Below are 15,493 nucleotides of genomic sequence, written 5' to 3' on the forward strand. Positions count from 1 at the left end.
GCTATTATTATCCCCATTTCATAAGCTGGCTTGTTCTTATCTATATAGTCCAGAGATAGATAGCCTTGGGATATTTGTAGTTCTTTGGTTTAAAGGGAACATTTTCCAATTAAATACTGTAGCACCTTTCCAACACCCTTTTAAGGGTAATTTGTAAGTTGAAAGAGCTCTTGCAACTGCTACATCAGGTCCAGAATGGAACAGGATTTGCCCAGCTGGAGAGCACTAAAGATCAGCAGACCAGAAGTTAACAAAGAAGTGGTTTTGTAGGATGTAGATGTTCCTGTATGTAAGACCAGTAACACCCAAGCTGGCAGTGCAGAGTTAGGGATTACCCTGCAGGCATGGGCTTTCCTCCCCCATGTACTTTCGTGGCAGATTTCTGTGTACCCACTCTTCCCCCATGGATACTGGGTGCATTGGTAGAAGAGTGTGATCTAGGCTTATGTATGATTTGTAACATATTTATTATTCCTACATTTACTTTAATACATGAGTACTTAAGATGGTATTATTATTTATTTTTGCTAAATTAAGATCTAAAAGTGCCATTATTATGAGTCTCATTTGTATAAATGGAATTGAACCCACTGGGGCTGAAGAGCTAAAATACTGAGTTGGGGAAATGTATTTCTTCTCCCCCCTTCCCCTTAAAAAAAAGAGATTAATCTAATAGGACCGCATGGTGGTTCCTTTGGGGTACCTATGCCTTCTACTATGAGATGTGAAGCCTTAAACATACACCGCATGTAAATGTGACACAAAGTCAAAAATGAAGTAGCCCTTGTCCTCGAAGAGCTTACACATTATTGGGAGTTGTTCTATAATAATATTAACTGTCATTAATAGTTTATAATAATACTAATAGGTACTATTTCTTTAGCACTTTAAGGTTTACAAAGTGCTTTACAAATATTATCTCATCTTTTTAATCTTCACAAGAACCTTTGGATATAGGGGTTAGTATTATCTCCATTTTACAGATAAGGAACTGAGGCCAAGTGACTTTCCCAGAGTCACAGAGTTAGATCTGATTTCAGGTCTTCTTTACTCCAGGTCCAGCACTCTATCCACCATGCCACCTCGATGATCCTAGCTCTCAAATTTGCAAGGCACCATAGAGATTACCTATGTCTTCTATGACTGATGCCCAACCCTCTCATTTGGTTATTATTGATTATTGAGAAATTGATTATTGATCATTAAGAAAATAACTGTTAAAAAAAGAAAATAACTGGAGAACTAAATGTTGCCCAATTAGCACCTGTAGACTTTTTTTTTAATGAATGAACCATTTATACTTTGTATATTCCATACCATGAATCATAGAATTGGCAATAAGAAGTAGTCTAAGGTGTTTTGGGTTTTTTTTTTTTAGGGCTAGAAGTAGCATCATGCTACTCCTGTGGCCCATCAACTACCATTTGTTGCCAGATTTGGGAAATCACATGTGGAGCTGAGAGTGACCTCTATGGTCATCAATTCCAGCCCAACAGTTGTCAGAATGTGATCCAGGGCCCCCTAAGGGTCTTCAAGACCCTTCCAGGGGGTTTATGTGATCAAAATTATTTTTCTAACAATACCAAGATATGTTAATTTCTAATATAGTAATTATCAATAGTTATAACTCACATAAATAAAAGCTCCTTAGAGGGTCCTCAATAATATTTAAGAATTTGATGGTACTCTGAGACTCTGAAAACCACTGATCTAGTCCAAACTTTGTGGCATGAAAAAATAAACAACAACTGAGGCCCAGAGAGGGCAAGTGATCAGATTTATGTAGAGTTACATAGTTAATAAGCAGCAGAGTCAGAATTCAAGTCCAAATTTTCTATTCCCAAATTGGATGGTCTTCCCACTTAGCTATGTTTTGGTCTTTATTCATAGTAGGCCTAAAGAGGTAAATCAAAGGAGAATGTTTTGTACTGTTTCTCCTCAGTGACTATGTCTTATCTTCAGGCAAACATGGACCTACTCTATTAGCTGACCAGTGGACAAATGATGATGTCACCGCTCTGACCCCTCAATCAACTATATAAAGTGGGTCCCAATGCTGTATTCTATCAATGGGAATTCAACATCAAGCTCGTTGGAGGACAGGGAGCTTGCCTTCTATTTCTTTGTCCTATCTCATAGTGCCTATTATAGATCTAGAATGGAAAGTAACCTCAGAGGCCATCCAATCCACTACCCTAATTTATAGATGAGGAAACTGAGGGCCACAGAGGTCAATTGACTTGCCCAATTACATAGTAATTTACTGAATGATGGCAGAGCCTACCATTGTTAGGTCTCATACTTATTTATACAAAACTTGTTGAAACATTTCTAACTTTCTTTCTAGCAATCACAGGACATTAAAACACATGAAAAATGTGAGGCTCACTATGGTTGTCCCATCTGTTAAAAGCTTAATAATAAGGTAAATTAACAAAGCTGCAGTCCCTATTCTATGGTTTTCTCTGTTAGCGGACCTCCAATATTACTACAGAACAATGGAAATTAGAAAAGAAAAGCTGATGTGCACAGGGAATTCTGGGTTGAAGATGATGCCAAGTGGTGAATTTGGTCCCCTATTAGAAGCAAATGGAATATGATTTCTATTGTGCCATTTTATTTTCTACTTCCTAAAGTAGAAAAATGGATATAATTATTCCAAGTTTCCAGTTTCCCCTTTAGTTTTTTTTTTTTAAAGGCAAAAGAGGAAACCACCACTAGAATTACAGGACCTGGCTATATTACATACTACCTGTGTGGCCTTAGGCAAGTCATTCAAATCATTTAAGATTTCTAGGCCTCAGTTCCTCATCTGCCTCCCCCCAAAAAAACCCAACCCCCCCCCAAGAAGTTTGGATTTGATGGTCTACAAGGTCACTTCCAACTCTAATCTAGGATCTTATGAGCCCTAGATTTTTATTATTTCTCTTAACTCTCTACATTTCTATTATTTGCACTCTAGGTCTTTGGTTAAATCACAAACAGTATATTCATATACAATAAATTTCTGAGAAATTGCCCGGAATATCTGTTTTAGTCAATAACATACAAATGAACTTGTCTAAGTTTTTTACATGTATTTCTTTTAATGTAAGATTTCAGAAGTGTCTGAGAATCTCTACGCATGTCACTTGATGGGAGACAGCCCCATACAATCTAATTACTTTACAAATTTGCAGGATGATCAGGGCATGCCATCTCCCACTTCCCACCTTTGTACAATCTGTCCTGCAAGCCTGACGTGCTCCTCACTACTTCTTTACTCTTTGAACCTCAAGAGCCCTTAGTGGTTCAGATCAAGTGCTGTCTCCTTCTAGAGTTCTTTCTCGATTTTTCTATTTAGGTCCACTGGGGGCTATCTCCAGTCATCCTGATCTATATCTGGCCACTGGATCCAGATGGCTCTGGAGGAGGAAGTGAGGCTGGTGACCTTGCACAGCCCTCCCCCACTTAAAACCAATTCACTTGAATGTCATGGCGTCATATCCATGATGTCATGGTCCCCTTCGAGAAAGAAGGACAAATAACAACTACAATTTAGGGCCACCTTCCCTCTTCCCCTCAGTCGCTTTGTATTTACTTTGTACGTGTTCTGAATGACTTATTTGTGAACACATTGAATCCCCACAGTAGAATTTAGGGTCCTTGAGGACGGGAGCTGGTTTTGCCTTTGTCTCCACGATGCTTAACCTTGTGCCAGGCATACAGTCCCCCATAAAGCCCAGACACAGGCGGCCTTGTACCTCACCTTGTTGCATTTGGGTCCAAAATAACAATGTCAGCATCAGATCCGACAGCAATTATTCCTTTCTTTGGGTAAAGATTAAAGATTTTAGCGGCATTCGTGCTGGTGACAGCAACAAATCGGTTTTCATCCATTTTGCCATTATGCTATAACATAATTCAAAAAGAAAAAATATCATTCCAATGAAGAAATACAATGACAGTCTCCTATTAACAAAAATATGAGGATTTGAGAGTATTCATATGACTACCCTTAAGGTTTGCAAAGCACTTGACATATGTTATCTCACTGGATTCTCATAACAACCCTATGAGGACAGGTACTATTATTATCCCCATTTTACAGGTGAGGAAACTGAGACTGGAAGAGACTAATTGACTTGTCTAGGGTCGCATAGTTATTAAGTGTCTGAGGTAGGATTCAAACTCAAATCTTTCTGATTATATGTCTAGTGTTCTATCCATTGCACCACTTAGTCATCTAATATTGTAATGAATATTTTATGCTGTAATCTCAGCCTATTTTAGGCTATTTATTGGTCTCGAACGACTACAACATGATCCAGATAATGGAATACAACAACCACCTTAGGAATCAATCTTTTTTTTTTAACCTTAGAGATTATTTAATCCAACCTTTTCATTTTACAGGCGAGGAAACTGGGATGCAAAGAATCTGCACATAGGCAATGGACCTTGAACTCAGGTCTTCTGGGCTCAAAATCTAGTTTGATTTCTGCTACATCATGAATGCTACCCTAGGTACAACCATGTGCAAAATTCAAAGGTCTTGAGCTTTCTGAGTCAATGTCCAGGTCTTCTCTCCAGGTAAGTCCTCCTCTGGGTATTCCTTGTGTCATGGATGCTACTCTAAGTTCTTGCCAATTCTGCCTATACAACTCTTCTTGAGTTCAAATCTGACCTCAGATGCTGACTAGTTGTGTGACACTAGATAAGTCACTTAACCCTGTTTGCCTCAGTTCTTCATCTGTAACATGGGCTGGAGAAGGAAATGACAAGCCACTCCAGTATCAAGTTGGAAAAGTTTCACACCTGGTCCCAGAAACAAACTTCACCCCTGGAATTTGAGAATCAACCAGCCAGGCTAAGCCCTGAGAGGCACATTCATCAGATTAATTGTTGATTGATGCATGTTTTGACCATGGGGAAAAAAAACCCAGAACAACAATAACAATTACAACAACCCTGTCTGCTATGGCATTTGAAAGTCTGCTACAGCATCAGAAGGGTTGGGATCCAAGATGGTTTGATGAGTGCCCATGTTGATGAATCTCGTGTCTTCGGCAAATAAGGAGTATCACCTTGGGAAAAAAATAATCTCACTGTCTCCCACATTTGCCAAAATCATAGTGAAGCTGCATCTGTAGTCAGCTAAGCATGAGTAATAACATCCGTAGTCCCTGTCTGGCAATATTTTGCATTTTATTAAAGTGATCATTTCCTTGTAATTCAATGAATGAGGATGGCTGAAATCCTCTTTCCTCTGATTAAAAAAAATATATTATTTCTCCCTGACTCATGTTTCAGGAAGGCCCAGCTTTTTCCTCACAAGCCCAATACCTATCAGGTCAAAGTACAATCAGGGTTCAGATGGCTACAAGTCCCCAGAGTAAGAGGGACAATTCATCAATCTGTGGAAAAGAGCAGAAAAAGAGGCTGAGATAGAGATGTGTCATCCTCTGTAAGAGAAGTTCTTAAAAAAGCCATAAACCACAGTTAGGCTTCCTTGCCTATTAGAGACCTCAGACATCATTCATGCTGCAAGGTGACCTAGGGGAATGGTCCTGCTGGGAATGAGGTCATCCTCTGGGTGTTATCAAGGGGCTGCCAGACTAAACTGGTGTCAATGAAAAATCATCTATAAATAGGAATTATGCCCCATAATTAAAGTTGGTGATGATGAAAAAGGGTGATGTCATGACAAAAGCAAAGAAAAAGGTAGCAATCCTTACAAAATTAAAGGAGGTCAGTGAAGGAGGAAGAGAGAACATTTATAAGTTGCTCTTATGGTCAAGAGCTGAAGGGATTTTGAAGGAGGAAATAGCATTTATTAAGTGCTTGTTACGTGCCAGGCACTATACTTTACAAATATTTCATTTGATCACCACAACAACCCTCTGGGGTAGGTGCAATTATTATCCCTGTTTTACAGCTGAGGAAACTGAGGCAAAGAGAGGTTAAGTGACTTGCCTAAGGTCACACAGGTAGTAAGCGTCTGAGCCTAGATTTGAATTTGGGATCTTCCTGATTCTAAGCCCAGTGTTCTAGCCACTTCACCATCTATCTTCCTCCTTGGCTAATGGCCATAGATAGTCCAACTTATTAGAAAAACATGTCCATCCCCTCCCCCCATTATAATTTTTCCAAAGTGGAAAACTTCTCATTGTGTGCAGAGTACACTTAGGTGGACATAGCTTAAATTGTTCCCATTTCAGATGGAATACACAGATAGCTGGACTTGGAATCAGAAAGACCTGAGTTTGAATCCTTTGTGAATGGTTTTGGTTGGTTTTAAATCTCTGGACTGAGACATTATAGGCTTGTGCTCTTAGGTTGGTTTTATCATTTATATGTGTCTGTAAACAATAATTTTTAAACTGCAAGTCACAGAATCCATGAATCCCACAGGCCAGCACTGTGGATTTCCTGAAAGAGTGTTATTGTGAAGAATATGTCTCATTTAAGTCTTGTTTTGTCATTTCAAGCTTCTGAAAACCAAGGCTGAAAGGCCCTCTAACCTCAAAGACTTTGAATATACTTAGCATCATCTGTTCTATAATTAGCTTAATTAACTTCTAACAGCTCTGCGTGATGAAGCACTAGAGTCCCCAAGCTGTGCAAAAGAGAAAGCTGTGCCCTGGCTTTCCCTATAATAGAGGGAGCTAATTTTCATACCCCTGTAGAAGCTAGGAGAGGACTTTTCTGGGAAGGCTTACTCCTCCCTGGTCTCTGAGTTACAGGCTCAGGACTACAGAAGAGGGGATGCCTGGGTATGATCTCATGAAACTTACCACACCCTTTTCCCATACGACTGACATTCGATCCTCAACTCCATTGATCCCATTAGGGATCTTGGTAAAATCATCCCTCCCGAGGGCTTTCTGGCAGGTGCTGAAAGTGCAGTTATCTGACCCAGTGGTGGTGAGATCATCACTGTAAAGAGACACGGGAATGAGAAGGCATAGAAAGTAGGTCTTTCAAGGGATGTGTCCCAATGGCGCTTCCCTCCTCCTGATCTATTTTGACAATAAGCAAACTGGGAATGCTTGGCTTAACCAAGAACGTAGCTAGCCATCTTTTAGTTCTGAATTTTGTCTTTTCCTTTTGCATGTCACCATTTTAGAAAGTCCTGTTGGGGAAAGCGTGATGCAATAGAAAGAAGACTGGGCTTAGAATTAGAGTCTCTGCACTTTTGCCTCACCTTGGAAACACATATAAACTCTCTCCACCTTAGCTTCTTCGTGTGGAAACTGGGCATAGTAATATCAGTTTTGTCAACTTTATGGGATCAGTGCCTTCCAGTTCTCAAATTCGGTGAGTCTCTTTCTTCCTTTAAGAATAATGCTCAAAGGGATAGCTAGGGGCGCAGTGGATAGAGCTCTGGCCTTGGATTCAGGAGGACCTGAGTTCAAATACAGCCTCAGACACTTGACATTTACTAGCTGTATGACCCTGGGCAAGTCACTTAACCCCAATTGCCTCATGAAAAAGAAAAAAAAAGAATCATGCTCAAGCATTATCTTCTGTATGTAGACTTTCTGGATTCCCCCCAACTGCCAGCACTCTCCCTACAAAACTACCTTGTATCTAAAGTCTTTGCATATACCTGTATTAGTTCTCTTTGTATTTATTCTGTATATACTTAGATGTATTCTTGTTGATCAGGCTAGATAATATTTGTAAAATGCTTAGGCTGGTGCATAGGAGGCATCTAACAAATGCCTGTTTTCTTTACTCTTCCCTTTTTTGTTGTCTCTTCCACTGGAATGGAGGCTTCTTTTGAATAGGGATTGTTTATTATTTCTGCATATATCCCCAGTGTCTAGTATGGTGCCTAGCACATAGTAAGCTCTTAATAAATACTAATTGATTGGCTGATAGACTGTGGTTAAGAATGAATTGAAAAAAATCTGTGCAAAAGCTCTTGGAAAACTATAAAGATCTAGTTAAACATAAGGGATTAGCATTATTAGAAATGAAAAATTCAAACCTATTTTGACAATAAAATACCACAAAGAGCTTTTAGCCGAGGGGTTCTTCATCTATTATGTATGTATCATGGTCCCTTTTGATTGTCCAGTAAAATCTAAAAAATCCTTCTTGGGATAATGTTTTTAAATAATTGAAGGAAATGCTAATTATCAAAGATTTAGCAAAAATAAAGATAATTTTTTTTCCCAGCCAAGTTCACAAACCCCCTGAAAGGGATCTTTGGACCTCAGGTTAAAAACCTCTGCTTAGGGGATAAAATATATTTTAAAAGGGATATGGAAACAAAATTAAAAAGGGGTAAGTCATTAATAGATCCTCTGATTTCTTCTAATTCAGAGGGGGTGTGAACACATCAGTTTGAGAATTCTAATAGGAGGTCTTCCCTAGCCAAACTGATTTTCCAAACACCGTAAGGGCAGGTAAAACAGATGTAACCTGGGAGATTCAAGGGAGAGAAGTAAAAGAGTCTGAACTATTGCAGTTGGAAAACATAAGACACCTTCCAACCCGCATCTGGTGGACCAGCCAAGAATCTGTATAGAACTTATATAAGGTAAGGGAATAAACATTTTATTAAATATTATTCTATGCCAATTACTGTCCTAAACACTTTACAAATATTATCTCATTTGATTCTCACAACCACCCTGGGAGGTAAGTGCTATTATTTATTCTCATTTTACTATTGAGGAAACCGAGGCAGAGAGAGGCAAAGCGACTTGCCCAGGATCACACAGCTAATAAGTGTCTAAGGTCAGATTTTAACTCAGCTGTTCCTAGCTCCAGGGCCAGTGCTCTATCCACTGTACCATCTATCTGCCTTTTATGATCTTGTAGAATGTAAGCTCTATGAAGAAGAATGTTTAATTTTTCATTGTAGCATATAGTAGGTACTTGAATACTTATGGAATTGAATTGAATATGATCGTAGGATTTAGAGCTGGAAGGAGCATTGGAGATTGTAGTCCAATCTCCTCCTTTTGTTGCTGAGGAAATTGAGATTCAGAGAGGTTAAGGGATTTGGCCAAGGTCAGCAAGGTAATTAATAGAATAGCAAGGGTAGAATGTGAACTCAGTCCTTCTGACTCCAAATCTTCCCTACTCCATCTTGCTGTCTCCACTACACCACTTTACATGGGCACAGTGTTCATGACCTCTGATGAATGATTACTTAGCCAGTAGATTCATAAGGAAATCAGGAGTTGAAGGATCTGGTCTTAGCGGGGGTCCCATGACATGGTGGGCAGCATGATGCCATTCTTCATGCCAATAGTGAGTCCCATCTGTTCCAAGACCAGCAGCTATCGGCTCCCCGAAGACCACCTTTCCTGTAAAGTGCAAACACAAGTGTCAATGAGAAGTTTCATTAGCATGTAAATGTAGGGTATGCTATTCTTCTTTCCCCTTGAGGAAAAAAAGGGGAGGGAGGACATTAAAGTCCATATATGCATATATCTGCTGCCTTTAACTGCATCTGAGGAGGTACACTTCATAGCATGGGAGATATAGAATTTTAACGGGTGACGTCTGGGTCGTCAAGAAGAGTTCTTGAAATTCAATGAGAATTTTCCTTTAAAACATGAGCAGCTAACGACAACAATAGCTCAACTATTCAACGCTAGCAAAAACATCATCCGTTGATAATAAAATCCTAACCAGGGACACACACTCAAAGAGGGGTTTGTGTCACACACAGATTCATATGAAAATTTTAGAAATGTAAAGGACCTCAGAGTCTAGCCCATACCTGCAAGGCATCTGAAAGGAATAATGCAGCAGGCAAGTGGTCACCCAGCCCCTGCTTGTAGGGGAGGGGAGACTCCCCACTTCCTTAGGCAGGCTATGTCCATTTTTGACACTTCTCATTGTAAAGGGCAGCTAGGTGATTCAGTGGACAGAGAACCAGGCCTGGAGTCAGGAAGACTCCTCTGGAATTTAAATCTGGCCTTAGACACTTACTAGCTGTGTGACCCTGGGCTGGTCACTCAATCTGTTTGTCCTTCAGTTCCTCATCTGTAAAATGAGCTGAAGAAGGAAATAGCAAACCACAACAGTATCTCTGCCAAGAAAACCCCAAACAGGGTCATGAAGAGTCAGACATGGCGGAAAAACAACTGAACGGCAACATTCGTAAAGAAGTTTTCCCTGGCATTCAATCCAAACTTCCTTCTCTGCAACTTCCATCTATTTCTCCTGCCTTGGCCTTCTGGGGCCAAACAGAACAAGCTTAAATCCCCTCTTCTATGTCATAGCTCTTGCAATATATGAATATAATATGTCCCCTTTAGGTTTTCTCTTCACCAGGCTAAACATCTTCAGTGCCTTTAACCTGTCTTCTGATGACATTGACTCAAGGCCCTTCACTGTCCTGGTAGCTCTCCTCTGGATACTATCCATCTAATCAATGAACTTAAGTTGTGGTGCCCAGAATGGAATACAATATTGCAGAAGTGGCCCATTACAGCAGGACTCTGCAAGCTAGCTAGGTAGTACAGCATGGGAAAAAAAGTGGCTCTGTAGTCAGGGGCCCTGGGTTCAAATCCTACCTGTAATGCTTACTGTGTGACCAACCTATAGGCAAGTCCCTTAACTTCCCTGGCCTTAATAATAGCTCGAATTTATAGAATACATTAAGGTTTACAAAGTGCTTTCCAAATATTATTTCATTTCATCTTCACAATAACCCTGAGAGGTAGGTGCTATCATCCCCATTTTACAAACAAAGAAATGGAGACCGCCAGAAGTTATGACTTGTCTGGGGTCACCAGTGTCTAAGGCAGGATTTGAACTCAAGTTTACCTGATTCCAGGTCCAGTACTCTATCCACTGTGCCACCTAGCTTGCCTTCCTCATCTGCAAAAGGAGGGTATTGGACTAGATGGGGTCTGAGGTCCTTTCTAGTTCTGGAGATATTATCCAATAGCTACACCCTCCTTATTCTGCTTCTCTTAAGGAAGCCAAGATTGCATTAGATTTTTGACCACATGACATTATTGACTCACATTGAGCTTACAGTTCACTAAAAGCCCCACTTCTTTTTCAGACAAACTTCTGAGAGCACATAGAATGAAAGTTTATCAAAGACATAAAAGTATAGGTACAAAATGAATTTTTATTTGGAATGCAGATCCTATTTCTGGTTAGCATTCATGGTTATCCAATGGATGAGGGGTTAGTAAACTACCACTGTGGACAAAACTGGCCCTCTTCCTGTTTTTGTATGGTCCTCTAGCTTGTATTTTATATATATATATATATATATATATATATATATATATATATATATATATATATTTTTAAATAAAGGACTTTGCTTACCCCTGCACTAAATCCTCCAAGCAGAAGTAGAGTGAAGGTAATTTCCTATAGGAAGACACTGGCTTGGCCAAATTAGTCCATTTGGTTTACTCAAATGCCAGTTTTAACTAAGTAAGTGAAATCTATGATTTTATCAGTCTGGAGAACTACCAGTATAAGAACCCCTCCACCAATGCACCATGACAAGCCTTCCATGACTTAGTAGATAAGTCCAAGGAAGTTGCCTGAAGGTCAGAGAAATCAAATTACTTCGATAATAAATGTTAATTAATTGCTATTAATAACTATTTATAAATTTACTGAAATAACTTGCCCATGTACAAGCTATTAAGTATCACAGGTAGAATTTGGACTCAGGTTTTCCTAATGCCAAGCTCTGCATTCTATCCACTACATCAAATTGTCTGTTGGTTAATAGTAGCTAGCCAGAGTTCCTAGATAACTAAAGTAAATGTTGCATTCTGGAGGGGACTGAAAGCAGATGGCTTCCAGCTGTCAAAATTGTTACTCATCTATGACAAATTCTTTTATGCCTTTGGGTCTGTTTCCTGTTCCACACAAAGAAGACGATACCATTGACATCCTTTCTACTGTGTCTCAAAGGAGGAGGGTCACCAGGAGGGTAAGGAGACTGGAAATCATATTATCTCTGAGGTCTCTTCAAACTCTGTGATTTCAGTGGTCTTTCTCTGGCTTGTTGAAGGAGTAGTCACCATTTTGAAAAGTAGGTATTGTTGTTTTTAAGTCCTTCTAAACTGTCCATCTAGCTAATATCTGTAAATTCTGGATATAACCATCCTACTTCTTCCTCCATGCCCCTAGAACTGAACATTCTCTTATAATATAGAAAAACAGTAAAGCAAAAAAAAAAAAAAACAAAACAGTGTACAGTAATCATGTCTGACTATACATGCAACATTCTGCCCCTGCAGTCACCTAGGAGTCTTGATTTTTAACCCAAACTAAGGAGGAAGGTGCTACCAACTTCATAAAATCATTTAGTTAACAAGCATTTCTTAAGCACTTACTACATGCCAAAGAAAAGCAAAAAAAAAAAAGAGAAAAAGAAAAACCTAAAACAAAACCAAAATAAAAGTAAACGAAAAACTCTAGTCCCTTCTCTCAAGGTGTGTAGTGGGAGAGAAAACATGTAAATATGGAGGTACATACGATATATAGACAGAGTATGTGAAGGTAATCTGAAAGAGGAAGGTTTTAGCAGCTGAAAGAGCTAAGGCTTCCTACAGAAGCTAAGATGTGAATTGAGTCTCAAAAGAAGCCAGAGAAGCTAAGAGGTAAGGAGGGGAAGGAGAACATTCTGGGCATGAGGGACAGCTAGTCCAAGGAATGAAGGTGGGAAATAGGCTTCTTTTTCCAGAATTGCAAGTAAGTCAATGTAGTTGAATTGTACGGTGTCTGGAGAATAGAAAGATATGAGAAAGCTGGAAATGTAGGAAGGGGCTGGGTTATAAAGAATTTTAAATGCTAAACAGAGGAGTTTCATGTTTGATGATAGAGGGAGGAGGAAATCATTGAAGCTCTTTGAGCAGGTAGAAAATATGATCAAATTGAGACTTTAGAACCTTGACAGCTGAGTAGAAGAGGATGGATTGAAATGAATAGAGTTGAGGCAGGGAGACCAATTAAAAGGTAATTCTTGCAGTAGTCCAGGTGAGGGTTAATAGAGGTCTGAATTGGGATTGGGGTTGTGTGATTGGAGAGAAGGGGATATACATGAGGTATCAAAAGAGTAGAAATGACAAGATTTTCCAGTGGGTTATATATGTTGGGTGAGTGAGAAGAGTCCAGGATGACACTGGGGTTGTAGACTTAGGTGGATAGGATTGTAGTGCTCTCAACAGTGATAGCAAAGTTAGGTAGAAGGAAAGGTTTTGGGGGAAAATACTGAATTTTGTTGTGGACACGTTGAGTTTAAGATGTTGATGTCCAGCAGGCAGTTAGATATGTGAGACTAGAAGTCAGAGCTGGATAAACAGATTTGAGAATCACCTGCCTAGAGAAGATCATTGAATTCTTGGAAACTAATGAGATTAAGCAAAATAGCACAGAAAGAGAATAGGGCATTGGACAGAGGCTTGGGAAACACTCACAGGTATTAGGCACAATCTAGATGAAGATCTAGCAAAGGAGATTGAGAAGTAGCAGTCAGACAGGAGAGCCAGGAGAAAGCAAAGAGAGTATCAAAGAGAAAAAAGGGTCATCAACAGTGTCAAAGGTTGCATAGAAGTCAAGGAGGATGAAGACTGAGAAAAGGCCATTAGATCTGGCAGTTAAGAGATCATCGGTAACTTTGGAGAGGCAGTTTTAATTGAATGGTAAAATCAGAAAACAGACTATAGAAATTTTATAAGAGAGTGAGAGGAAATAAAGTGGAGGCATAGATTGTAGATTGTAGAAGACTTTTCCAAGACATTTAGCCTTGAAAAGGAGAAGAGATAAAGGACAAATAGCTAAGAGGGATGGTTAGAAGAAGTGAGGGTATTTTTTAAAGATGAAGGAGACATGGGTGTGTTCGTAGGCAGCAAGGAATTATCCAGGAGATAGAGACTGAAGATAAGAGAGAATGCGGGAAGGATAGTTTGGGCAATTTTCTGGCATAGGATCATTCGTGAATGTAGAGGGGTTTGTCAGGGCAAGGAGAAAAGCCACCTCTTCATCAGAGACTAGAAGCAAGGAGGACGTAGTAGAGGAAATTGAGTGATACGAAATGAGGAGGAGGCAGAGGGAAATAGGGAGTTTTTTGTAAATGTCAGTTTTTAGTGAACTATGAGATAAGATTGGTTGAGAGAATGAGAGAGGGCGTTTGGTGGGAGATGAGGAAAAACTCAATTTGGAACAGCTACTGTGAAAAATGGGCTATTGAATCAAATAGGGAGGAATAGAATGTTTTCTCTAACTTCATAGAAGGTAAAAGGACCATAATGTTTTACTCAGATAGAAGGAACATACTTGCACAGGAAAAATTGTTATGGATGCAGAAGAATCACCCTGATGTGTCCTTGCTATCCCCTAAAGGAGGAGGCAAAAATTGTCTCTATTTTTTTAAAATAAGTGCCCAATAACATGAGCGATGGGAAGTTAGTGACTTAATCTGCAATCACTTCCCAAATTGCTAACTCAGTACTTTCCAGGGTGCTTTGTCACAGAAGAAAGATACTTATCACATGTTCCATTCAATCACTTGTCCTATCAAGGTAATAAAAGACTGTAGTTGCAAAAGGTCTACCATTTTAATAGCTATCAGCAAGAATTAAAAAGGATCAGCTCCTGCCAGGATTCTTTTGAGATCTGATGACAGGTAATTTTCCCAGTCATCCTTCTTCCCGTCTTAGAACATCTTAGGCTGCTTTTCAGAATGTGCTGCCAACTATCACTTCTCTGAGTTAATGCTGAGAGTGGAGGTGGTGAGAGGTGTGGGCAGTAGGGGGGAATGAAACCCACTGACAGTTGTCCATTTAGCCAAAATGTCAACCTCCCAAAAAAACAAAAACCAAAAACAGTCAAGGGACCAAAAAAACCGGCAGCAAAAGGGATAAGCAAAGGATTCCAATAGTCCATAGATTAGAAAATTAGGCTGTATGTATAATTGATTGGGTGTATATAAAAAAGGATGAGGAATTCAGGGTGGGAACTACTCATGGCACTTACTACTTTCTCTTCCTTGGCAAAGCTCATGTCAAGGCGACATGATATTATGTGAAGAATGGTGGCCTTGAGGGGCAGCTAGGTGGCGCAGTGGACAGAGCACCAGCCCTGGATTCAGGAGGACCTGAGTTCAAATCCGACCTCAGACACAACACTAGCTGCGTAACCCTGGGCAAGTCACTTAACCCCATTGCCTAGCCAAAAAAAATGGTGGCCTTGGAGCCAGAGAACTTGGGGTGGTTTTCCAATTTTGCCTCTTCTACCTGATTAACCATGGCCAAGTCATTTTGATTTCTGGGCTTCACTTTCATCATGTAGGTATAAAATGAGGAGATTGTGCTCAGAGACCTGAGTCTCTTCCAGCTCTAAATCTATGCCTCTTTGTATATTTCATAGTTTCAGTGCACCTCAAGGTATCCATTTTTGGGCTTTTGCACTTTCCATTCTAGTGCTCACTTACTAGAGAAAGCATTTGAATGATCAAACATGCTCTACCCATTCTTACTGTATTTACAGACAGAACCTGTAGAAC

General features: G+C 39.7%; 1 protein-coding gene across 2 annotated transcripts in view; it reads right to left on the minus strand.

Annotated features, from left to right (window-relative positions):
• Positions 1 to 15,493, minus strand: part of DPYS (dihydropyrimidinase) — a 109,117-nt gene that overhangs the window by 50,976 nt on the left and 42,648 nt on the right. For both annotated transcript variants that reach the window (XM_020970027.2, XM_078153701.1), the window contains exons 5-7: positions 9,149 to 9,305; positions 6,777 to 6,918; positions 3,749 to 3,891 (exon numbers count right to left, since the gene is read on the minus strand). In XM_020970027.2, the coding sequence (XP_020825686.1) occupies positions 3,749 to 3,891; positions 6,777 to 6,918; positions 9,149 to 9,305 (442 nt within the window). The remainder of the gene's footprint in view (positions 1 to 3,748; positions 3,892 to 6,776; positions 6,919 to 9,148; positions 9,306 to 15,493) is intronic.

The sequence above is a fragment of the Phascolarctos cinereus genome, unplaced genomic scaffold (assembly GCF_003287225.1).
Source record: "Phascolarctos cinereus isolate Bilbo 61053 unplaced genomic scaffold, phaCin_HiC Scaffold_4;HRSCAF=312, whole genome shotgun sequence".
Lineage (NCBI taxonomy): Eukaryota > Metazoa > Chordata > Mammalia > Diprotodontia > Phascolarctidae > Phascolarctos > Phascolarctos cinereus.